Genomic DNA, 27,845 nt, shown 5'->3' with positions numbered 1-27,845 from the left:
GAAAGTAAATAGATAAATTCATGAAATAACTTTTCCATGTAGGGTTACATAAATACTTTGTTAAGGGCTTAAGGGGCGGCAAGTCCCAGAACGCTTTTATTTACTAACTTACCAACTTTTACGAGTAGCGAAAACAAGATTTAGAAATTTTTGCATGCAAACATTTTTGCGTTTGCAGATAAGTAAACAAATAATTTTTATTTTTGTAGATACTTAATATTATACACTTCGCTTCGCTTTCATCCTATAAATCACGTATATTCATGATAATTAGTTCTTATACTTTATCTAAATCCTCATCTCTACTCTGATATGAACTTTTACTTTTCATTAATTTTTTCCCTTAGATAATGGAATTATAACATTCATATTTACTGTGTAATTTTTTGTCCATATATAAATTATTATTAACTAATTAATAGGAAAATAATAATAGACAAAAAGACAATCCTAACGCTACTTAGGCGAGAACTTGAGACACGTGGTACAACGGAAGCTGGTTTATTTCGATTTTAGTCACTGCGCATTATACTCATACAAGATCAATATTTATACGTATATATAATACAATAAGAAAACTCAAAAAGGTAGCATAGATACTTGAAAAACGCATAGAACGCAGGTTTAAACTAACAAGACTTTTACTTTAGATACGTTTTTTATTACAATGGGTAATGCCCTTTCCAATTTAATAAAATCGATGTTTCCAAAGCAAAATGTACTTCAGGCCATCTCGGCTTTTATTATTTATAAGAGGTGAGCCATGAATTGTATAAAATATTTAATATCGATTACCAAGTAGTTTTCTTGTATGGAAATTAATAGTCAACAATAATGTTTTATATACACATTTATTACAATCTGTATACAAATGTACACATGTATAAACAGGTCACATATATTTTACATCTATATACACTAAAAGGTACATTTACTGCCGCGTGCACAATACCAGTGGAAGGAATGTTTGGAAAACAAGACTAACAATATATTCTTAGGTATGTTATAAAAGTTGATTATTGAAAAGGTTTCAAAAACAAATAGTGACTTCTTTTTTTTAACATTTATATCTAAGTGTTATATATATTAACAAAGAATTATTGAGTATAAGATCGGTGTTAGTTCCTTACGGTTATAACTTATAATAGTGCGATTTGACTTTATTAGATCGTGCAAGGATATAAATGCTACCAACTTCTTGACAATCGAAAAATAACTAAAATCGACAACCTCTGACTTTTATGAGAGATGTAAATTCTACTGGACGGAATATAATCGATTATTTTGTTAAAACGCATCAACACTTCGAATTATGTCTGTTGCTTAAAATAATTATTAACTTGTCACAGCTAATAATTAAGTAAATTGATCATTTTTAAAATAACCAAAATTACTTTCTTTGACAAATTTATACGCGACTTATTTAAAAAAGTGAAACCAAGAATTATTCATATCTATTAGGTACAGTTAGCACTTGCACGGTCCGAAAATAGTCGAAAGGAATTTTTGTTTCGCAGTCTTACACACGGCAGGATAAATTAAATGCTAAAAATCAGTTAGCAATTTAGACAATGTAAATCTCACAAAGGCGTAATGTTGAAAATAATTCAAGCACCTATTTTGTATCACAAAAAGACTTTTTAAATATAATTTTGACTATTATTTTATGAATCATTCTTTAAAATGACTTAATTCAAGCTACCTACAAAATTATTAATAAACATCGGTTATTGTAACAAGCTAAATTTTCTAGCTACTTAATTTAACGTATATACACATTTATATGAAATTTTTAATGTCGATTTAACAACAAAATATCATAAATTATATATGTTACATAGCCTTGAAATTATGTTTTACACTTATTTACTTGAAATACAATTTCACATTAAAAATCATTGAATCCTCTACGACACATACAAAACACTATTTATTATTACGCTATAAGGTTTTTTAAATTAATGAATACAAATAAATTAGAAACCCTTAGCGTCGCTAAGCACTGATCGTATGATTTTAACAAAAAGCAATGCTATACGCTAAATATTGCAATAAAGCAATACGCTCAGGTGTAGACGTTTTATTTACAGCGCAGCTGATTACAAAATGGCGGCGAAGAGCACGTTCAAAATGGCCGTCCGTTCTGCGGTCGCTCAGGCAGCTTTGGCGGCACATTTGGCACTGGTCGGCTATTAACATATTAAAGATATCATTAATTAGACTGCATTTAAAAAAAAAACTATATGTCGGCAACGTCGACAAATAAAACACAATGAGATTGTGCATATAAAAAAGCAATTTACACATGAAATAACATTTTGTGCATTACATAATGAATAAATTGATTAAATATTTTATTTTTCATCAATGCAATGCAATATGTACATGCGTAAAGCATAAGCTAAAATCGAATTTTATGTAAGCACATATTCTCAGAAGCATTTTCAATACAAAATTATTTCAAATAAAATACGGTTGCAATTATTAAACGAACTAATTACACGAATATAGAATAATATATGTGTATGTTTACTATAAATATCTAAAACCTATTAATTTATGTATTACTAATATACTTAAAATCACATCCCTGATTATTAAGTAACTTATAAGCGACAAATATACTTTAAAGCATGCATTATAATTTATATTTTATCATGCTGTATTATTTCCAGGTTTAATTTCAATAAGATCATACATTCTATAATATTGTATTCGTTTTAATAATTATAGTTTAGAGCAAAAAAAAAAAAAAACATTAAGAGCAATAAGTGAAATATTGAATGCACTAGTGTAGGTATATTTTTTACCATATACATACGTATAGATAAGACACCACGTGTAATAGTATTATCTTATTGAAATATTCGTAACATACAAATTTGGCTTACCTAATTTTATTGTCCGGACGATTAATTATTTCGTTAGCAGTTAAGTAAAGTTAATATACTATCGTAAACACCTACTGGACCAAATCAAACTTCTTGAATACACATATAGCATTTAATTACTCTATTTATACAGCATAAGATTAACAATATTCATAAACTATATCAAATCCAACAATCTCTGGCTATACCTTTTTTTCGATGGTACTAACGCTATTAACAAGAGAGCAAAACTTTATGATTTTATTATTTTCACATAATTTTGTCAATATTAATTAAGAGCAATGAATTAGCTAGAGCGTCAAAATCATGTAGGAACTGTATAATGACGTCATAATTCGGCCTTCCGTCAGTTTCGTTAGGGAAATATATATGGGACGACAGTCTGATGATTATTAATGGTAAAATAAAATAAAGTAGAACCGCGTAGCTAATGAACGTTAAATAAATAATTGGTCGACATTTAATGATGTAAGCGATACTTCTAAGTGATTGATAATTCTCAAGAGTAAAATTCCTTTATTTTATACGTAATAAGTATTTAATAACGAGTTCATAATGGATCACCATGAATAAAACATTCTAATAATTGACCAAAGATATTGCTAACAGCAACGACACGAGACAACTGCTTTGGTCTTAGCCATAAGTACAATTAATTTACATACAAATTTGTAAATTCAACATTTTCGGTGATTAAATTCATATAACGGTTATTACATATTTTTCAGCTACAATAGATTACACTGATCAAATTTTTCTTTAATATACAATAACGAACAAGCTTGGAATATATTGTTTGCGCATATGTTTTAATTATACAAACGTTACGTCACTACAAGAGACGGAAAAGAGAAATATGAGACAGTGATTGTCCCTAAGCTACTGGTACACCTACACACCAACGTGAGAACGTAGAGTAATGTATCCTTGCTACGCAGCTAAAACTACAAGATCGTCAAGTGCAGCAACATCAACAAATATATTTATTAAATCCTTAGTTATTCAAGAGTACATATTGATATAAAACTATTTTAAGGTAATTTAACACTTAGTATTATGTTTTAAATATTGAAGCATATCGTTTTGATCTGCCAAGTTTATGAAAAATTTATATATAAATTAATAATATAAGTGAAATCAATTAAGATAGTTTTATTTCAGAACTCTCGAGTATTTTATATAATAAGAGTAAAACTCTAGCAACATTTACGAAACAATACCGTGATATGCTTTCAAAGATAATCTGTTGCAATCCGGGACGAACAAACTCCATTTAAATACGTAATACACCTAATACCTCGAGCCATTAGATACACGTTTACTATTCGCTTCATAAATCAAACGTTTTACAAACCCACGATATAGAGCAGTCGCCTTAAATACAATCCAGTAAAGGATTAACATCGTATAATTGTTAATAATATCCTAAAGCACTGCATAGGAATAATTCGCAGTTAATACTGAATCTTTTTTTATATAATTCTTATAATCAAAATTTTCAAATCATGTTTGGCGCCGGAATTATCGGTATGAGAATAAACCTAATTTGCAAAGAATATAATCATTTTTACAATAGTTGACCTCACTAAAACTAACTAATTGTATTCCTTAGTATCCCTTATTCAAGATTATTAGACTCTAATCAAACATATTGTGCACATTTCAATTTTTAAATTAAGGAATACATTAAATACAAATAAAAAATGTTCTTCGATTCGCAAGTCTTACCTAACACATTGATTGTCAAAGTGTGTGATCTTCAAAAAAACTAAAACCTCCTTTTAAATGTAACACTTTTTTATGACTATGGTAACATTGTGATTGTTTATATCACATTTTAATATATTGAAAAATGTTAAATTAAACTAAATTACTATCTTACATGTAAGCCTTAGTGTCATTTTAGAACTAAACAGTAGTGTTATTGCTATTCATTGCAATAAAATATATTTAATTAAGCCTTTACAATTGTAATATTTATGGAATGTCAAAACAATATAAGTAGACATTAATATGGAGAAAGTGTAGCGTGAAACTGAAAATTCGTATACGTATTTTAAGCAATAATTTACTATACATTATCTTGTGAGCGAACAAAGTTACGTTCTCAACGAAACTATTTCAAAATCGGTAAAGCTAATCGAATTTTCAGCTCGAGATTTAACAATTGCATATACAAAACAAAGCTGTTAGACGGCGGAACGTTCACAAATGTTAGCGGGTAAAACAAAAGCGTTTCACTTCCGACGAGTGACGTCGGTACATCGACTTCTTTATTTCGAAACGTTCCACGATATCACGAGGGCCGTGTATCGAAAAACATTACGAAAAAAATAACATAGTAACAGAAAAAGGAACGAAGGAAGCCGAGGGTCGACGTCACGTGACGTGACGTGACGTGCCGAGACAGGGCGGTCCGGGCGGCGCTTTACTTGAATCTGGCGAAGGCGGAGCTGAGCTCGTTGAGCGCGGCGCCGGTGACGGCCTGCCCCACGGCCTGGTTGATCTGCTGGCGCACTTGCGGCGGCAGCTGCGCGCCCGGGCCCGGCCGTCTATTTGAGGGTGCTCTATTTATTTCACTACTCACATCGCGTCGTGGACAGGGGAGTTAACAAACTAATTCTCGAAAAACTAAATAAATAAAATCATTATAATTTTCTCACAGCCTCTCTGTAAGATTTTTTCTGAGTAATGTAACTGCCATAATGAAGCGTAGGAAAAGTGACGAAGGTGAGTTTATTTACGAGCTCTTACAGAGCAACTGTGAATGTATTTTTCACAAAAATCGATTAACCCAAAAAATAAAACCTTAAGTTGTAGAAGGAATATATTGAATTTAAAGAAAAAATTAAAATAGTTGAAAGTGTATTATTTACAATCAAATTTTTTTTTCGCAGATAAAGTCAATCAAGAAAATATCTGAAGACCACACACATTAGTGACAACTAGACATGCAGTGCATCTATATTATACTTACGTACAACAGATATCAAACACCAATAATTCCGAACAGAACAAATAATTTTAAAGTGTAAGCTTAATAATTTACATTGTAACTTTTTAAAAATTTTAAGTGCTGGAGTAAATTGTACTTAAATACACAGACGTTATACTCATTCCACAGACAGCTCTTCGATGAAAGCACAACCTTAAAACGACACAAAAAACTAATAATTACAGATTAAATAACTTTAGGATGATGAAAAATAATAATTTTACCATTTTCATACAGCTGTCCATAGAAAAAGATATCGTTCGTCACTACAATCTAGTCCCTACATATTTCGTTACTAATATTTAAATTTGGAAGCGACATTCTTTCAGACGTATCATAAGTATTCATGATTTAAATTACTAAAATTGTGTATAACATTTTGTATAAATATTTTCATCGTTACTGAACGATTGTTAACTTATTACAAAACATTTTATATCTGTGTAATTTTCATAATTTCTTACGGAATTTGATAATGCCATTACATTAAAAAAAAAACAAAGTGCTACTAAAAAAATCAATCTAAACATAAAGTAGGCATCGTTACAATCGTTTTAATATGTCAAAACAAAAATTTAATTAATGTTTTTAACTGCACTAAGTCAACATGCACGTAAGTTAGTACCTCATCGTACGTAACTTATGTTATAACGCCGTGCCCGCAATCCTAGCGCCGTCTGCGAACAACCACACACTACTGGTACCTTGCTAATATCTTTTATAATACTTGCTAATATCTTCTTTATACAGTGGTGTGCATATAATAATAACACTACAACGCAAATCCAACCTTAAATTATATCTATATATCTCGAAGTAAACAAATTCTGCTTACATTATCTGATCAACATGTGCACGCCACTGTTTATTTTAATTAAAAATGATCATTTATATTATAATACTTAGTATGAAAATATAATTTTTATTATAATTAAGAAAGATATTAGCGAAGGGTAATATTAAAAACCAATTTAATGCTAGGGAAATTTTAGTAGAAATATGAGTTATGAAAGATTTTATTTTACTATTTTAATAAAAGCGGTATGTTATATAGTTACATAGTTAAATAGAATACAAGACCTACACACAAATTGCATTATGGCTGTTACATCACCCATTAAAAATGTTGTTACATAAAAGCAAGCAAATAAAATAATATAGTACATACTATATATATATATATTATATTGGGGCATTGTGGATAAACACTAAATATTGCAATTTTAATTTTTGTTTATTTATATTAAAGTATATTTATAAAAGTTTGGAATACAGTATTGAATTTATACTTATCAGGCATTCCATTAATCTTATATTAAACAATGCCGTATCATGCCATACATGTGTTCTTTTCTCGTCCTAATAACCTTGCTACTTCATGCTTTTTAACAAAATGATCTATTAATTATGCTTCCCCTTAAATTTAATATCCTGTCAACGTTGTTTTTATTGCAAGGGAATCCTTTGTTTTACTTGGGAATAAAGATAGCATCATTTATTTATTTATATCGACCTCCTGGAGGCCTCGAGTGGCTAGTGCGGGTACTCACGTGGGTATGAGGGGCGCGGGCAGGCCCTGCGAGGGCAGGGGCCGCGCGCCGGGCGGGGGCGGCGCCGACCCGCCGGGCCGCGACGGCAGCGGCGGCGCCGGCCGCCCCGCGCCGCCCGGCACCGGGGGCGCGCCGCGCTGGCCGAGCGAGCCTGAGCGGGGAACGGCATATTGTTAACGCTCGCTTGTATTATGTATGAATTTGTTAATTTTGTTCCTATTTACACATAACATTATTATGTTAATGTATTTAAACCGTCAGTACACAACCACTGTCCGACTCGCTCTCCATATCAATTATTATAATTAAATTCTAGTGAAATTATCAGTCAAACTTTTTGAATATGTAATAAACGTTATTTTAAAAAGTACTCAAATAGTGACTTTCTTATATACATAAATATTTTACTTAATTAGACATGTAATGTAACTTTTTACGTAATTTGTGAATGTTAACAATAATGTGCCGACGCGGCCTAGTATTATAATTATCGTAAGAGAAAACTTCAATTTTCTGAGAAACGAATAAAATAAATATCACCACTTAGCGAAGCTCAACAGAATATAAACAAAAGTATGGACGAGTAAAGATCCGAAACAAATTAATTCTGTATCTGTATTCTGGTGCTAAAAGGGCTTTGTTCGAGCTTGTCTGGGTAGGTACCACCCACTCATCAGATATTCTACCGCAAAACAGCAGTACTTGGTGTTGTTGTGTACCGATTTGAAGAGTGAGTGAGGATAGTGTGGCACAAGGGACATAACAATTTAGTTCCCAAAGTTGGCGGCGCATTGGCGATTTAAGTGATGTTTAACATTTCTTACAATGCCATTATCTATGGGCGTCTAGTGACCACTTACCATCCAGGTGGCCCATATACTCGTCCGCCTACCTATACTATAAAAAAGGGCCAAGGATATTTATGAATAAAATGTATACCACAGTTTGCCATTTGCCAATTCATTTAAAAATAATAAATCAATTTCAGTTAAACGTGATAAGCTTAACATTAGCAATAGCAACAATTTTACGTTAAAACAACCGAAACCCGTTCATTGCCTTTATTCTGACTACGATTGGTCGTTTTAGCAGCAGACGACACAATAGTAAGGTATGTGACCTTGCTGCGCGGGGGCGGCGCGGCGCGGGCCGCCGGGCGAGGGCGGCGACAGGCGCGGGTTGGAGTCGAGGCGGCTCTCGAGCCAGTCGTTCTTGACGGGCGGCGGCACGGGCGTGCTGACGGTGGCCATGGACACGTCGCCGATGATGCGCAGCGCCTCCTTGCATGCGTGGTACATGCGCAGCATCTCCTCGCGCTTCAGCGCTTCCTCCGGAGACTCTTCCATCATTTGAGACTACGGATGAAGAACGAATATTTATTACTATTGCTTATGAATATATATGCCCGTAACAATTCAGTGTTCATGGTTGACGGGACATGCACGGTTTGAAGCGTTGTTAATATTTTTCACAGAGCCAGAGTCTATGGGTGGTCACCGTTTCATATTCTACAAACGAAACATTATAATTTGTAAAACATTATAAATACCTGATCACCAGACGCATAGAGATGCGCGAGAAGTTCTCCGTTGATGAAATCTTTGGCGTTGTTTATGATCATCATCATGATGGTCTTGGGCACGAGGTCGCGCGTGGTCTTGGTCACGATGCGCATGTACGAGTCGACAAGGTTGCGAATGGTCTCCACTTGGCGTTCCAACTGCGGGTCCATGCTGCTAGTGCCTGACGTATCCGAGCTCTGAAATAGAAAACATTTAAAAAATAGTATTTTTTTTATTTAAAGAAGATCCGAAATGTGGCAGTTTAATGTATTAGTTATGTTGTAATCTGTTCAATTGGTAGAGTGCAAGTGTCCTGTCCATCAAATAATTGTAATTGTAACAATGTCAACAACCCTATATACAAATTAATAAAATGTAGTTTAAACAGTTTAAAAGTAATGTAAAGTATAAATATAATTTATGTTATGAAAAAAATATATTAAACAATTTTATATTTATAGATACTTATATGCTCTGTTTTCTTGTATTTGTTTATGAAACCAATGGTTTTTTTTTGTGTTTCCATGTTGTATGTATCAAATTCTAGTAATTATAATTTTGTCATCTAAAAAGCATTGAGCACTACTGTAACACTATAGCTGTTTATATTTAAATAATATGATAACTGAAACAATGAGATGATCAAATGGAAGCTTTATTAACGCATCAGGCTTTTAAAACCATCATACTATTGATTTTGACAATTTTGAACTAGTTCTTTAAAGTACTATAACATGCATTAGGCAGTTAGTGTTAATAGCTTATTTAATTACCCTTATAATAGCAACATCTGCAAAACCTACTCATTCACCGGCTGTCTGTGTTAGTCAGTACTCACCAATTCCAATTATTAGTAAAACAATCTCAAAAAAGGTTCACATTTTTTTATTCTTCAAAATTAAATAGAAATCATAATTGCATTCCAAATTTGAATCCCTAGTACTTTCAATCAAACCACAAACCTTCGGAATACTATTGACTTACTCTTTTATTTCCACCCAACCCCGGGAAAGGCAGAAATAACTAAAAATAAAAAAAAAACATAATGCTTAAAAGAAGAAAACTCAAAACGGACTTTTCACATGCTGGTCTGGTAAACTGAACGAAACTTTATATATAAACGACAACTCTACGCAACGCAAGGTTAAACTGTTCTTGACACTACATAGGAGAAACTACCATATGAAAGCTGTGAAAACTAATATACGAAAAATAACACAGGGAAAAGGAAATATTTTACCAAATAATTATTTTGGTATTGTATAAATAATTGGGATTTTATTTAATGTAACACGTTAAAACAAATCATCTCATTAATACTGCCATTAATGTGTATGTGAATACGCCTCAATATTAGCGTGATATTTGCGGCACACCAACAATTAGAATTAGAATACATGCCTTATTCTACATTTGATCTTTCATAAATGTATTTCAAGAAAATGCATTGATTGATTATTATTTTGAAATATCGATTATTATGATTTGAAGATAATTTCTTGAAATCCACTTTCAAGATATATCATGAGATTATTATATGTGAAAACGTGATAAGTGATAAACATGTAAACCAAGTTAAAAAGCCTTCTTGGACAAACCTCATTTCCATCACTCTGTACGGCATGGCAAAACAATAAATCATTGGATAACTTAACATCGACATATACATTGTATTAAAAAGTATATGTACATATATCTATGGAAATATATAACAAAGAATTTAATAGTTGATTATATGAAGCAATACACTGCTTAGATAGTTTTATATAAAGGGAAAAATGAAAAACGAAGGTAAAGAAGGAAGAAAAACAGGCATTATAAAAAATTTATAAGTTAACATATACACACCTCATCACCGTTAGCTGCTTCAGAAGTCTTTTCGGGGTAGACACCAGCTCGCAGGAATGATGCTTTCCAAGAGTCAACATCATCCTGAGTTTCACACGATAGCTCTAGCTGCTTGTAGTCCTGAAACATCAATACTATATATGAAATATATTGTTTTTTAATTTTTTCAAATTATAAACTACATTAGGTGTACCATATTATACTACAAATCTATACTTTATAGTCTTCATTATTTAATTAATTTTTTTTTATATTTTTGTTAATAAAAAAAAAATCTCTGACAAATTATTATCATCTTACCTCTATTACAACTTTATTACCTTTGTAATAAAGGTGAGTAAGGTAGTAAAGTAGTAGAAGGCAGTTAATGTAATTTAAGCTAGTGATAAGGCCCAATACCATTCAGATTAATTCAAACTTCGTTTCTTATCTTCGTTTGCAAATCTCGTGTACGACTTGTTTACACTCCAAATAATTTATATTAATGAAAGCGATGCCGACGCCCGATTGAAATCTCGCATCAACTGACGTAACAGAAACGGTATATGTTTCACCTTAATGCTACACTACCTCAAGTATCTACTAAGTTAAGCGCTGAACCATTAGTTCAACTGCCTTTATACTAATTATTTAAAGAAAAAACATTATCTCTATAAGTAAGGACATACCTTGTACACATTTCTGCCCTCCGGGTTGAAGAGAGCGAACATGTGCCGGCGCGACATGAACCCCTGTTCGAGGTCACGCAGCTTGAGCCCGTCGAGCGGCAGCATATACTTCTTCTCACGCTCCTCCTCGTCTTTAAACCACGAGATGCTCTCCGACGTCAGCACGAACCAGTAGTCACGAGAACCACCTGTTGTTATTTAGTCTAAAGTCTTTCTGAACGTATTCCAGTCACGACAGTTAATCTCGAGAATTAGCCAACTATACAGGAGATATTATAGTGTACAATTGTGAGCAAAAACACAGATGCAGAGTGCATTATTCATTATTCCCTGACTACAAATAATCTGATGAGATGGCAATCGCACACGGAGAGAGATCGAGCACAGGACCAGACTTTATGTGTTTTTCGCGGCACTCAAGTGCAAGACTACAAACTTCCTAATTCCGGGCTACTATAGTGACAGAAAAACTCAAAACTTTTTAATACTGCACGATATGGTATTTGAAACCAGAGTCCCAAACCTACAGCCTTATAAGCTAGCCAGAACAATAAACAAGTTACATACAGCTGAGATTGACTTTAGGGAAATTATAAAAATGAAATTACATGCCCAATATTAAAAATTATATACTAATTACGTAGATATTTTTAAATGTATCGAATATCACCTTTCATGATTCCAAGGTTGTGTATGCACATGTACCCTTTTCTGATGACTTGGTTGCCAAGTGCGCGGTGACCTGACTTAGCCGAGTTTTCAGATTGATTCTGTGCGCTAAAATGAAACAAAAAGGATATTCTTATTGAATTATTGTTTAAATCATAAAATGCTATTCCACTTCACAAATACATTAGTGATCGAAAAAAAATTATAATGGTCGGAACGATTACAATTTTTTTTATTGCAAATTTAGGTTTTTTAAACCTTAGTCACGTCACCAACACGAATGAGTATACAAAAATCTTTGCCTTTTTAATGGTTTTTCTGTTATTTATATTTTCATAGACGACTACTTCCATAAATTGGAGCTAAGGATACTACTATATCCTTACACTTTATACTATATACTACAAATCGAAAAGTGAAAGGATATACTATATCCTTTCACTTTTCGATTTGGACTTAACCGAAGAGTGGGAGAACTATTAAATATAACCCAACAATAAAATTGTGTGTACGGCATGTCTAACTTGGCGAATCCGATGAAGTCCTCGTGGTTGGTGTTCATGTATGCCAGCTCGCAGTCCACGAACAGCACGAGCTGCTCCTTGCACTGCTGCTCGCGCGAGCGCACGTGCGACATGATGATGCGCTCCGTCTCCTCGCGCAGGCGCGGGTAGCGCGACATCTGCGGGCGGGCAGCGCGGCTACAGTCTCAGTTAAGTGTGTGTCGATGATGAAAAAAGCCGAGATGGCCTAATGGTTAGAACGCGTGAATCTTAACCGATGATCGTGGGTTCAAACCCGGGCAAGCACCACTGAATTTTCATGTGCTTAATTTGTGTTTATAATTCATCTCGTGCTTGACAATGAAGGAAAACGTCGTGAGGAAACCTGCATGTGTCTAATTTCATTGAAATTCAGCCACATGTGTATTCTACCAACCCGCATTGAAGCAGCGTGGTGGAATAAGCTCCAAACCTTCTCCTCAAAAGAGAGGAGGCCTTAGCCCAGCAGGACATTAACAGGCTGTTACTGTACTGTACTGTTACTGTCGAATGCTTTGTTTATATGTTTTCGGCTCATCGACCGTTGTGACATGTCAAGGTACGCACCATTTTTATTTTTTTAAAAGATGGTACATATTTTTCTTACTTATTACATTTTGCTGTGAATATTTTAAATAATAGCTCTTAGAATTATTTTCAGACAAAAAGTTAAAAAAAACATGCTAAGAAACGAATATAAATGTATATGTAATGTTTTATTCTGTTTAATTAAAAATATAACTTAAGAAATATTTTCCTTTCCACGCTTCAATACTTATATGTTCTTTTAATATGTGTAATTTAGCTGTTTGGGTAAAAAAAAAATTACAAAAAACATAAATGAGATTTTTTAATGTGTAATTAATTATGTGTGTTAGATTTGTTGTTAGATTGATAATAAAATATTAATTGAAAACATTTCTTCACTCACCCTCTCCGTACAAACGCGAACGACATTCGACAACTCCTGTACGACCAAGTCAACGCACTTGAGACTCGGCTCTTTCAGCCGAGCGATTTGTTTCTTTACTATCGCTTCGAACGCCATATCAGGAGTGAAAAGACCCACCTATAAAGACAAGGATTTTTATTCATGACCCATAATATGATATATAAAAAGGTAAACATAAAAAAATTAATTTAAAATCATGTATATTATTCTTTAATATTCTGCAATTGGATGAGTACATTCTCATTACAACATTTAATATGTATTATCCATGTATATTATTCCATTACTCACTCTGATACCGTGAATGTTTCGAATAGCGAACGCAATTTCTCGACGCAGTTCTTTCTCATCGAATTCCATTTTAACAATTTCGAACGGGAACCGTTCGTGGAACAATCTGTTTATTTTCGCACCTCCCGAGAGCTCGTTCGTGTTTATCTGTGCTGATCCAGAACCTTCGATCGTCCTTTCGAAGTCCGTCTGTAGTTGCTGAATCATTCTAGTTTTGAGGAATAAATATTATTTCAACTTTATTCTTTGTCATAAATATTTTCCAACTTTAGTAAATGAACTAACGTACCTTACAGTGATCTGCCTGATCCAAATTTCTTACAAGATTTTTTTAGTAAATAAGCTTATGTTTGTAATTTTTTTTTTCAAGTTTTTTAATCATTTATAGAAATGAGTTAAAAATATAAACACATTTATTTAAAAAAAACAATAAACATACTGCAACATAGCCTTGGTCTTGATGGATGGGTCGTCGGGTCGGAAGTGCTTATACTGTTCAACATCTTTCTCAAGAGTGAGCAGCTGTTTCTGCAACTTATCTCGCAAGCCGGGCAGAGTGTCGCGGATGTGATTGGTGAGCTGTTGGTTTAGCACGCGCTGCAAGTACGGGGTGCCCAGTCGATCCGCAATGTGTCGGTACGACGGATGGCTGAAATATATAGTTTGGTACGATGGATGACTGAAATATATGCCATTTGTCTTCGTTCGCGTTGGAATTGATTATGGAAATAAAGATTTATGAATAAGCACTATTTTTTAAAACAAAACGTATTTATGATCTAATTAACCAATATTTCTTTCATTTCATTCAGTAAAAAACAAACCCACTTCAAGGTCGATATGGTTATAGAATATATTACTCATAATATTATTAATACATGAAATAAATAGTAACCCATATTAAATCGGTACATTTAGTTGATACTCGCATATAACGAGCTACATCCTCATTCCCCCAATAAACATCAAATGTACGCACTCACCTGAGGAAGAATTTCCTCTCAGCCGCGAGCGCGGCAGAAATATCCTTCCTACCGTCGATGTCCTTTTGTGAACGGTTGACAACGCCGATGTAGCCTCGCCTGAGTGGCAGCAGCTTGTTCTCGAGTACGTCACGAGCGTCCGTTCCTTCGTCCATGAGATCCAGCTTTGTGATGACGCCGATTGTACGAAGACCTACATCAAAACAAATATATACAGTAACAGTAACAGCCTGTTAATGTCCCACTGCTGGGCTAAGGCCTCCTCTCCCTTTTGAGGAGAAGGTTTGGAGCTTATTCCACCACGCTGCTCCAATGCGGGTTGGTAGAATATACATGTGGCATAATTTCAATGAAATTAGACACATGCAGGTTTCCTCACGATGTTTTCCTTCACCGTCAAGCACGAGATGAATTATAATCACAAATTAAGCTCATGAAAATTCAGTGGTGCTTGCCCGGGTTTGAACCCCCGATCGTCAGTTAAGATTCACGCGTTCTAACCACTAGGCCATCTCGGCATCTCGGCAACAAATATATATTATTTAATAATCAAAAGTTGCGATACAATCTTGAACCTCGGACTTCATTCTTGCACCTCCCAAGTTCTACCGAGGTAAAACTCTAAGTATAATATATGTATAAGTATAATATTTAACGTGTTTGAACACGAGGATGAGGGTTACAGTGAGATGAAATGTAAATAATAATAATTTATAATTTCATTAACAACGGTATTTTTCTATATATTATAAACTTTATATTTGTAAATACAACAAAAGGTATGAGTATCATGTCATTTAATCATATCAACATGAATCCATACAACTACTTTTAATCTCGCAACATTTAAATACACGAATGCATTAGTAATTGATACAGTTACCTTGAGGGTCTACTTCTTTGGCAAGTTTTAAGGCATCGCTGTTCGCCAAGTCGGTGTTAGCCGGCGTGACGGCGAGGATGAGACACGACTCGCGCCGTATGAACTGGAATATCATAGCTTTGATCTGCTGTTCGATATCAACCGGCTGATCTCCAATCGGAACCTTCGTCAGACCCGGCAAGTCGATCAACGTAAGATTGAGAACTGAAAGAAAAGTTTAATCAGTCAATAAGTCCTTCTCGGGACAACGTATTCCTATTCAATCGGAATATTTTATAAATCATTAATAATATTTAAAGCATATTAGTCAACACAAGATTATTTATAAGATAAAAAGTCGTGTTGTTAGTATTTGTTGTTTTCAGGAACATATGATATCAAAACTTATATAAATTGAATTTGTGGAAAATAGATACTAACGAGTTGAAGCCGGTTTTTATGAGTACAATCTGTTTCTACCAATGTATAATGGACTGACTCGGTCCGGAATGTATTCCCAACCGGTAGTAGCTTTACATTTAATACAGTCCTGTAAAATAACCTACCTACTTAATCAAAGTATATTTTGGTTCTGAAGTTTCCATATTAACTCACTTAATATTATGCTACATTTATACGCTTGGCAATTCTCGCCAAGTGTCCACAAATTCATGAAATTATTTGGCTTGCATGATCTTGCAAGAGCTTGTCGCCGATCCGAGCCAGTGTCAGTTATTGAACACAGATCAAAAGAAGCTTGCAGCAAGCGCTTGCGACGTATTTATACGTGTCGCTCAAGAACACGCGCCGTACGGGTGTATTTATGGTGCGCTGTATACGACCGCGGATCAACCATGAGTGCTTGGTCAACCGCTGAAACTATAGCCTCTCTCTAATAATACAAATATGTCAACCCAAACGCAATAGCTTCAACAGCTTCAACGTCCACGTCTGCCATATTTTCCTGCACAGCTTGGCTGTCCGGAACACACTAACGCACCCACAAGCGTGTAAATGGCATCCAAGCGTTTGAAAAGGCTTGCAACTTGTGTACGCTTGCCAAGCCTTAGTCTTGCTTTGTAAATGTAGCATTATAAATGTAAAAAAACGTGTTTGGTTCGTCAACCACTGTTGAAATTGATTATGTTGTAGTTTTCTAAAAATGTACCTCATTACGATCAAATAGGTAGATTCTCTATTATTCATAAAGAAATAAAAGATTAAAAATTAAGTGGTTATGATCACCTAAGATCACTTAAGATGATAAAGATTTAAGAATGAGTTCCATCCATTCTCCAATATATTTAATCGGTAATTTCTCAATTTCCGCAAATGCTGTTTTACTTAATCCACGAGTACGACATAAACTATTTTAAATTAATTAGGCACTTTAAAAAAACAGTCATGTGAAAATGTGAACCCGCGATGCGCCGCGACTTTTAATTAAGACGTACAACGTCCACCTATATTCACTAGTTCGTCTCGGCTTCATTCAGTTTTAATAAAAATTTTAAATTGTTTTTTTTTTTAATTAAATAATAATAAAATACTTTACAGGAAATAAATATTTTGTCCAATAGAAAAAAATGTTACTATTCATAGTCATTAAGAGGAACCTGCTTGTAATAAAAGATATAATTAAAATATACATAACATCGTATTTTATATGGCACATTCTTAAAACATTGCAACTGATTATTGATAGTAAGATTATTTAAATAATTTACATTTTCTTTTAAATAATGTGACAAATGAATAATCGCATGAGTCAGAGGCAAACCGCAGTTGGGTATTGTTTCCAAAAGTTTATCAACAGAGAACTTTGACCTGAAATTTAAATAACTGCGATTAAAAAAACTAAACATGAGACTTTTTTACAAGCATTGAAACAACAATTCAGTTGTAAAGAGTTACCACACAAAAATATATATTTCCTAGAATGGTTTTAGTAAGCCGAAATTATTCTCATGAGAAACCAGCCCCTATTATTAGCTATGCCTGGCTGGCTATTCTGTAAGAACAAACTCATGGAAGAACACGATCGCGATGTGTCCTTAAGTGATATTATGCGACTTTATATTTATAACATTTAGAGGATACACGCATTAAAATAGCGTATAGCTGGTTTCTTCGGATATTGTCCGATAGTAAAAAAAACTATAATTAATTAATCAAATAGTCGTACAACTTTCGTTGAACTTTTAGAGTACTTATACATATAATGCATTTTATATTGACATTAAACGTCTTTTCAACCAACTGCCAAGAAGATATTCGTCTGATCTCTGAACCATGGCATCTAATACACGCTCATACAGGCAAAGTCAAATCCATCAATCATAAGTTACAAATGATTGGTGAAATTTTATTGATATTCGATACTCGTCGGCTAAACGTTATTACGTACTGATACGACCGTATAAACTATTTTTTACATATCTCTAAATAAAACGTATATTTCCAAAAACAAACTTGGAAATATGCGTTAACATTAGTCAACATATTAGACGATAGGTCAATCGTCTCTCATACCATTCCCTGTGAGAAAACTAACCGGAGTAAGATCAGTTTCAAGACTAAAGACTATGTCCTTTCCTCCTATCGTCGGCTGAAATCACTTTAGAAAAACTGAGCAACGGAAAGACACCAAGTATAAAACTTATTAAATTAATACAAATTATAATAAGCTATTAAGTTGTAAATAGTGGGAGTTGATGAGTCAAATACTTTAATAAGGGCAATGTCTTTCACGCGCTGATGACTCCAAAGATGACATAGACTAATCGCTTCACTACTCGAAAATATTGTTCGTTATGTATATAGTTGTTGCTCGTTTATTGTATTAAATTATACTGGTGGTAGAGCTTTGTGCAAGCTCGTCTGGGTAGGTACCACCCACTCATCAGATATTCTACCGCAAAACAGCAATACTTGGTATTGTTGTGTTCCGGTATGAAGGGTGAGTGAGCCAGTGTAATTAAAGGCACAAGGGGCATAACATCTTAGTTCCCAAGATTGGTGGCACTTTGGTGGTGTAAGCGATGGTTAACATTTATTACAATGCCAAAATCTATAGGCGTTGGTGACCACATACCAACCATCAGGTGGCCCATATGCTCGTCCGCCTTCCTATTCTATATAAAAAAAAAACTCTTGATAATACAACAATTAACATAATACTATCAGTCATTTTACGACTTTAAATATTACAGATAAAAATTCCATTATTGTTTGTGTTTATATGATTTTAATTTAATTATTCGATTAAATAACATGTGATAGTGTAATTTAAATTATTGAAATATTAAACTATTAATTATGCAAGTATTTCCTGCCGGATGTAGTTAAATGAATTGAGGCAAGCTGCGATAATGTTAACACAAATACAATCGTGTCATTAAAATTAAATCAAATGCTATGGACGACGACTGATAATGTTTCGTTTTAATCAATTCCTACTTACTACTAAATAAAGTATCCGGTTTTATCTTTAGGCGTTAAAATAAACAGGTGCAGAAAATGTCATGGCAAATGTAGTTTTAGTTTTAAACACACAAATCTAGCGGAGCTAACTAATATTGAATCCTTTTTTCCACGTGTGCAGTAGAGTTCTTTATTATTCTCTTAGACTAGCGCATCGCCCGCGGCTTCGCCCGCGTCGTAATCGAAAATCCAGTTATTCGAGATAAAAAGGTAAAATATAAATATGTCAATTATGTCATATTTTGTATGTAATAAAGCTTTAAACAGTAACAAATATTCATAATACACGCAACCTTTATATTTATGGTATAAGTGCGATTATTTTTATAAAATAAAGACTAAACGGAACCTTGAAATACTTATTATAATAATTCATTTATTTCAATCTGTCAAACACTTTTTTTACTAATTATATTATCGGTTATGACTACCAAGCGATTACTATGACTAATACAATAAATAAATAGCCATCGCGAACTTCCTGTTAAAAAATTTATGTGATGAACATTTTTTTCTATCAGACACTGTTAAGTCTCTTGTATATATATATAAATAAAATTGAAGTTTGTGTCTGTGATTTCAAAATAGCTGCGTCTTTTATGTTAATATTACTATTTACGAGTTACCAAAACAATTTGTTTTTATAATTTTTGCCTGTCTGCCTGTCAGTTTATCGCGGGTTATTTTCAAACCCCCTAAAAATTACAAATGCAAATAACTAAATTATTATAAGTTATCCAAGGTACCGTTTAGTCTTTACTTCTAAATCGGTTGAGTCTATTCAAAAGTTACAACATATAATTGTAACCATACTTCATAACACTATCCACGCGAAAACTACTAATCAGATTGATGAGAAACTTTCACATTAAGATAATTTATAATTTCGGGCCAGATGTAGACTAAAGAATTTATGTTGTACCTAGTAAATATTTGATCAAGCACTATTAATAATAATAGTCCTCTGCCTCAGTTTACTAGGGTCAACTCCGTAACCAGACAAAACTGGTAATGACAGTAATGACAAAAAGAAATAGAGTTACTATTTCCTAAAGATATAAGAGTAAAATGTTTGCTTAATGTCCTTGTGAATATCGTCATATTAAATACGAAACCTAGATAAGATAATGTAAGATTTAGTTCGTCAACTCTTAATTAATTAATTACATCACTGAAGTGACTTCATTGTGGAAAATATTTTAAACGAACTGATGTCTGGTTACCCAGGCGGGCTTTAGCAAAAGCCCGCCTGGAATATTATATAATAAAAATATTAATCTACATATAAAATCGTTTGCCCTACATGACTATCGACACACAGCCAAAACTACATATAGACTAATAGTCTATAAAGCTGAAATTTCAACTTTAAAGTTCCCCCTTGAGAGGTGTAACTGTATAAGGGTCCGTTCACACAGACCGGCTCGGAGAGCATCGGCCTGCTTTTTTCTTTTCACACAGACCGGGTCGTATACGCTTGGAATTGGCCGGAGCGGAGCCGCCAACTATTTCACATCGACCGGCTGGAAGAGATCTGAAAGCGGGTGCGAGCGAGAAAGAGCACGCAAGCGGAGCCGGTCGGCTCCTTTTATTACTTCACACGAAGCGCGTTCAGGCATTTTTAATGACAAAAAAGGTGCAAATGCAAAAATAAACTTTACTACAATCACTCAAAACACTGTTTCCAACGTGATAAAAATCTGCTCTCCTCTCCGAGCCGGTCTGTGTGAACGGACCCTAAGAATTTTGCCCGTATGAAATCGGAATAGGCAGCTAGTTACAGCTAATTATAGCCATACAATTACAATGTTTACAACTGGCACTTTTGGAAAGGGTCCTTCGCATTCATAAATCTCATGATTTTTTTTATAAAAGCAAAATAAATAATTAAATACAAGTATAACGAATACGAGATTAATTTGGCGTTGTAGAAATTCAATGATTATTTAGGTCACAATCATGCGGCTTACGCGTAGCTAATATTAATAATTATAATCTTTCACAATCTTATTACGCTTACGATTCAGACTTCATGTTAAATTGTATTCATATACTTAGCATAATTTGGAGAACATTCGTTTTTTTTATAAACCAAACCATTCTCTAAACACATTTTAACGGTAAACCAATTCACGACTTTGTCTTTATAGACATTAATATATGGTCACGTAAAAGGTTCGTTAAAACGGGTTGACATATGAAAATGCATCCAACTCCAAATTGGTTATCCAATTGACTGGAAAGCATTTCAATGGTGTCGTTGGTGCTCCCATATGAACTCACTAACTACGCCGCGATCCTTATTTTAATGACTATATCTATGAAATATATATGGTTAATATATATTATATGGATATAAAGATGTATATATGATTATTATCACAAATATATTATAAACATTATCTCAATTTGTTGTTTCAAGCAATCGAACTCTTTAGATATTATTGGCTCACGATTATTATCTATAATTGTCAATATGCCATCTGTTGTATAAAGCAAAACAAACCGTTTCTTTGACTAGCCTATTTGAAGCTATTAGTCAACTATGATAGAAGAACGGAGCAATTACACCGTAATGAACAATTTCACCAGTTTCGGCCTCGATGGCTTTTCTCTACGGCGACTGGCCAACTATGCCATTTCTCAATGTCAGAATGAGTAAAGAGAAATAAACTTTATTACATGTCCCATGCCATTTGCTAATAGTTCTGATATATTTTGCATTACAAACGGTTCTTTAATATGTCTTTATTTATAATACAACATTATTCTACATATGTCCACTTTAATTTTAAGTTACTTCTAAAGTTCCGATAACAACTTCGCTGACATTCAAAATGCAATATTTTCGCGAATCCATAATGAATAGACTAATTATCCATGATCAAAGATCATACCAATTATGTCGCATCAATATAATGTTAAAATTGTTTATTTGTCTTGTAGCTAGAACAATGTACACTCTCTATTCTTTTAATCTCATAATCCGATGGTGCGGCAAACCAACACGACCCGAGAGGAAATGGTGAATAATATAATCACTATTTTTAATTTTGATATCCAAACATAACGAAAACATAATATTTAACCTAAAATTGAATGACGTAATTATAGACGCGAGAAAAAATGATAAAAATTAAAATTATTTGTTTTTTTTTTTAAATAATTAAATTTAGAATATGATGAATAAATACAAAAATGGCTATAATATTAATATTTTTAAGAAAATACAAAATTAAGTACTTACAACTTCATAAATATATTGACAAAAAAAATTATGATATTTATATTGAAAAATTTTTTTATATTATTAATACTGACTTAAAGGGTATGAAGTCTTTTATAAGTTCTGATTATCAAAATAAATTCTAATACCTTTGATAAGGTAAAAGATTTTTTTATTTCTTAATAATAATTTCTATATTTAGTGAAACACATATTATGTAAAGTTATTTCTTTATAGAAAACCCCGAAATATTAAAACGAACAATACTGTAAAGTCAATAATAAAACTATGTATTTTTAAACGTACTGTGTAAACATAATCTAGTTCTGTCGAGCGAAATATGCAGAAGTTTCACGTAAGATTACGTTTTTAGTCCATCGTTTGTCTAATCTACTGAAATAATCTTAAAGATAAAGAGTACGTACGCAGCGATTTTGTCTTATATTTTAAATATTCAATTAAAAAAACAATACTATTTTATCTCGTAGTCCCTTTCAATTATAAATTCAAAGATAGAAAACTGTTATCACTATCCTGTGTGTTGCAACTTATAATTTCCGGAAACCTACGTATTATTTTCCTATCCTAAAAATTTTAAGCGCGTAATTTTAAAATGTTCATCAGGGCTTTTAAAATGAAAATAAAAAGGTTACCATTTTTTGTCTCTAATATGAGTTATAAAATTCATTTATCGACTATTGTTGGTATATTTCCACTTAAACATAAATATAATTAAACAAAGTCTTCGCAGTTTTAAAATTATATATATTTTTTTATTTTTGACACCGAACCGTCTATATCAAAACACACATATTGGCATATAGGAAATTAGCTAAGTCGTAAATGACCTTAAAGACTAGTTTTATTTAATATACCGAAGGGCACTTCCCTTCGTATAACATTGAAATATGAGGAAGACAAATATATTACCGTAGCAGTGACGACAAAAAGGACTTACCATTTGGCGAATAAACGCGCAAGTTGATAGGCACAGGCGAGATGCCCTTGTTTGAGCCTGTAATGCGATCTGTTTCAGCCTCAATTTCCCCTCGCACCTCATTGAAATCGACGAACTTTTTACCCTTGCAGTGGAGAAATTCCGCATATTCTAGGATTTCAATATTTACATTAGTCTACATTTATATATTATATTTATCATTTAAATAATATTTTATAAAAAATTACATCTACGGGTATAATAGCATTCAAATGATATAAGTTTCTTTTGAGGTTAACAAAGACATGTATGGTATATATCTGGTATTTAATACTTCTAAAAAAAATTGTACAACAACCATTTTCATTATAATAACTTATTAGTACTATATTATTAAAAAATAACACATTAAAGTTTGACTAAAAATTGTACTCATATATCTGTTATTTTAAGGAATCCAATTCTACATTTTAAATGACTTAATTGACTTTATAACTTTCAGTAGAACTTCAAATAACTCAAACAAAGGATGGCAGTTATTATGTTAATAGTAAGAAGCAATTAGTTGTTTTTAACATTCAAATCGCAAATGAAGGTTAACATGAGTAGAGCATGAATATTGCATTTTAAATAATTATCGCTAATTCTTGTTCTCTTTAACATGTTTTAATGTTTTAGTATAAAATGTATTAAATTCTCATGGCTGCAGATACACTGCAGCATATGCAAGGTCACAATACTAATGTCTTAGCCCAATTTATGTCCAAATTAGCAACAGCTATTACATAATACCAATCAGACATGTTAAGGTTATTCTAGAATTTTATAATTATTTTACAGACATCAATATATGAAGTGACTTATAATTTGAGTCATACATAACATCCTAATCCCTTATATTGTGTCCATAGCTAGCATAAATATTAAAAACTTTGTTTCGAGTAGTTTTGTTAAAAATTTCTATGCAATATTCTTTGCCTTTTTTCTTTATATCCTAAATTTAAAGTTTAATTAAATACAATCAAAATATTTTTACCTGTATTTGAATGTATTAGTTGCAGAATTAAGGGTCGTCGGGTGACTATGCCCGAGCCACGAGGCAAGAAGTCTCTGTAACAACATTTAATATAATATAATATTTCAATAGCATTTACATGAAATGAAACCGATTTACTCATAAACTTTTAAAAATAATGCAAAGATAGGGTTTACACAATATCAATGTATCCAAAATCCACACTTAAAACAGAAGTTTAACTATTCATGAATATAATATTTTTTAAATATATTATCAGAATATAAATATAAATAGATATTTTAATTATTATTACTAGACACATTATTCATTATTATATTATGACTCATGTTTATGTACATCATTCTTTAAGAAGCATATATCAAGTTTAAGCTATATATAAACTGTATCCTACCTCTCTGAGTGTAATTAATATAAACTAAAATATTTGTGTTCAGCAGTAAATTTTATGTCTTTGTACAATTAGTAATGCATTTTATAGGATAGATCTAATTCACCCTGAATTACAGAGTTAGGTATAAAAAATCAATGATTATTAATTTCACTTATTCAATATTGGTAATTAACAAACCATAAATTTCATTAAATTTCTAAAAATATTTGCCTCTTTTTTTCAATCATCACAATTTCATAACCTGACATTAGTGTCAGAAAAGTAACAATATTTCTTACTTTCCATGACAAAGATTTAATTTATCTTACAAAAACTAAATCGTTTTTTAAACTTTTTCTTTTTAATCGTAATATCTACCAAACTTCAATTTATTTATTATTAATGAAAGCAAAACAAAAGACTCACCACTTGCCATTGTTAAGTCTTGTATAAATTTGACCATTAAATTTAATTTTCTCTAACACCATACCCAAATTTTCTTGATTTGACAATTTTCTTTTGTTTTAATGAAATAAAATCGAAAACGATAATCTCTGTTCATTAATATCTAATATTGTAGCATCAATAAATATTGTTTCTTAGTACAAAATAATTTTACTTAGCGCCTTCATCAATCTTTGTGACAAAAACTCTTACCTGCCTACAAAATTTTCTAGCACCGAACTTTTTCCAGCGGATTGACCACCCACAACTGCAATTTGAGGAAGATCTAAAGACATGTGCACGCCCATTTGAACAAATGCATCTTGCAATTTGTTTACAACAGGAATTAGCTGTTGCATTCCGAAATTTCCAGCCATTTTGACTTATTTACATTAATTTAACACCACTAAATCGCTGATTACTTGCTCATCGTCTATACTTCACATCATCGATAAACTAATTTATTTTTCAATATGGTGGTTGGTGGGTGGTTATGGTAACGCTACGTTCCGTTTCTTCTGTCAAACTGATAACAGCGCTGTGACAGTCGATCGGTCGGTTCATATTCTTATTTATGCAGAATAAATAACTCGAAATTAAAACCTGCCCATAGCTGTGCTATACTATAGCGTCTAGTCATAATAGCATCGACATAAAACATTAACTTTTGATTAACTAACTTTCAGTTTTATATTCGTTAAATTTTATCAGAAAACAATTGTCAGATCTTGAATGGTGTCTTATATATAAATAAAAACATTTCATTTATAAAATAATGAAATCAATAAGGTGTGACATGCGCAGTAAATATAGGACAGTTACACGTTACTATTATGACATAAAGTACTAGAAAAAATATGTTAAATTAAGCTTAACGAAAAAACACCCATTATTCTCATCCCAATAATCATATACTTGCATTTAGTTCAATAATAAGAATTTCAAGTTTTATCAATTATATTTATGATATAAGTTAACCATGTCTTAGGGATTTTTGACTTTGATTTTGACATTAAGATTATCTTCATTATAAAACTGTTCAGATTATCTATTAATGTTAAATGATTATTTATGTGATATATATATACATTTTAGACTCGAGGCGTATAAATCTCTGCAATTAAAATGCCTAAAAATGTTTACGCTCAATAGTTATAAAAAATTTAATCGCGTACTGTTCCAAAAACGTGATATGCGTAATCTTACCTGCCCACAAAATTTTCTAATACTGAACTCTTCCCTGCTGATTGTCCACCCACAACAGCTATTTGTGGTAAATCCAATTGCATATGGACACCCAATTGTGTAAAAGCATCTTGAAGCTTATTCACAATTGGAATCAATTGTTCCATCCCCATGTTTCCGGCCATGGCTGCCGGTTTCTTCAAATACTCCTCGATTTATGAACTTCTCCGCAGGTCGTCGCCTACTGATTTTCTTTCATCAATATGGCACATATTTGAAATGCGCAAGCGTAAATTTAGTGAACGGTACTACATATATATTTGTCTCACTTAAAATGTCTCAATTCGAATTATGTTGTAAACTATATTTAAGAATATAATGTTTACCCATATAATTGGTAATAATATAATCGATACGTAAATATTTTAAATATGTGTGTTACAAGTACATTATTGATCAATCCGTATTATAAATTATTTAGCCGTCATAGGTTAAAAGACAGAAACATTATTCAAACACTTTAAGTTTTGTTTTGTACATAATGTTACAAAAATACAAAACGTAGCGATTATATACTCTTTGCTAGGATAGTTATAAGTTTTTATTATGACTTTACATATCTGCCAGTAACTTCCCTTGTTGTAAGTATTCGAATCGTTTGAATGTAAAAAATAATAAATAATCGAATAATAAAAAGACTTAAAAAGCTTACAATTATCCATAACAATCATTCTATTACTTAAAAAGAAGGTAAGAAGTTATAAAAAAGTAAAGCTATTACTACGCGTACGCTATCGCAAAAGAAGTGGCACCACCGCAGTTTCAAGCCACTCATTGTGTAAAATAATTGACTTCAAGTATTTACAAAAATTTAGTACCTCAGCCTCTTACCTTAAGTGGCTCTTGCCACTGACACTGCGGTACCACGATGAGTTTATTTAACACAGCAACACTTAGTGTTTATTTGCAACCGTTTTTGCAAAAATGTCACGACCACGGAAGCTTTCTTCCACGCCTCTTCTTTTGCAACATCTGCATCGTCTGATAAAAGCCCACGAGTAGTAAGAGATGTAAAACATCTTTTAACTCATTTCTAAATAATTATATTCTAAATATTATTTGAAAAAAAAAAATGATAGATACAAATTTTGTACCGTTGGAACACTACATAATATTAATCTATAATTTTCAATAATCAAACTATTTAAATACATATTTTTATTTATGGGACTTACGTAATAATTTTACAATATTAAAATTTACGTTAAACAATAAAGGTAGTTGTTTTATATACAAACTTTTATAAAGTAAATAAAGTACATAATAATAAAAAGTTATAGCGACGGTG

At 32.4% G+C, this 27,845-nt stretch overlaps 1 protein-coding gene across 9 annotated transcripts; it reads right to left on the bottom strand.

The window, feature by feature from the left end:
* Nucleotides 1-832: 832 nt before the first annotated feature.
* Nucleotides 833-26,729, bottom strand: LOC126779430 (dynamin). 9 transcript variants are annotated; one of them, XM_050503352.1, is made up of 18 exons: nt 26,519-26,729; nt 24,496-24,569; nt 23,481-23,630; nt 15,835-16,038; nt 14,952-15,144; nt 14,408-14,617; nt 13,969-14,176; nt 13,657-13,794; nt 12,708-12,865; nt 12,185-12,291; nt 11,515-11,702; nt 10,847-10,966; nt 10,597-10,611; nt 8,986-9,195; nt 8,557-8,791; nt 7,437-7,587; nt 5,324-5,443; nt 833-2,189 (listed from the first exon to the last, which is right to left on the bottom strand). In XM_050503352.1, exons 1-18 carry the CDS (start codon nt 26,680-26,682, stop codon nt 2,126-2,128), a joined length of 2,709 nt encoding a protein of 902 aa, XP_050359309.1. In that variant the 5' UTR covers nt 26,683-26,729; the 3' UTR covers nt 833-2,125. The 9 variants fall into 9 exon arrangements, with proteins under 9 accessions (XP_050359309.1, XP_050359305.1, XP_050359318.1 ...); XM_050503348.1 differs by lacking the exon at nt 26,519-26,729 and adding an exon at nt 25,526-25,826 and having other exon boundaries at nt 12,696-12,865; XM_050503361.1 differs by lacking the exon at nt 26,519-26,729 and adding an exon at nt 25,526-25,826.
* Nucleotides 26,730-27,845: the final 1,116 nt, after the last annotated feature.

Source organism: Nymphalis io, chromosome 2 (genome assembly GCF_905147045.1).
Source record: "Nymphalis io chromosome 2, ilAglIoxx1.1, whole genome shotgun sequence".
Taxonomy (NCBI): Eukaryota; Metazoa; Arthropoda; class Insecta; order Lepidoptera; family Nymphalidae; genus Nymphalis; species Nymphalis io.
The sequence above is the reverse complement of the archived record's forward strand: the minus strand, read 5'-3'. Positions and strand labels throughout refer to the sequence as shown.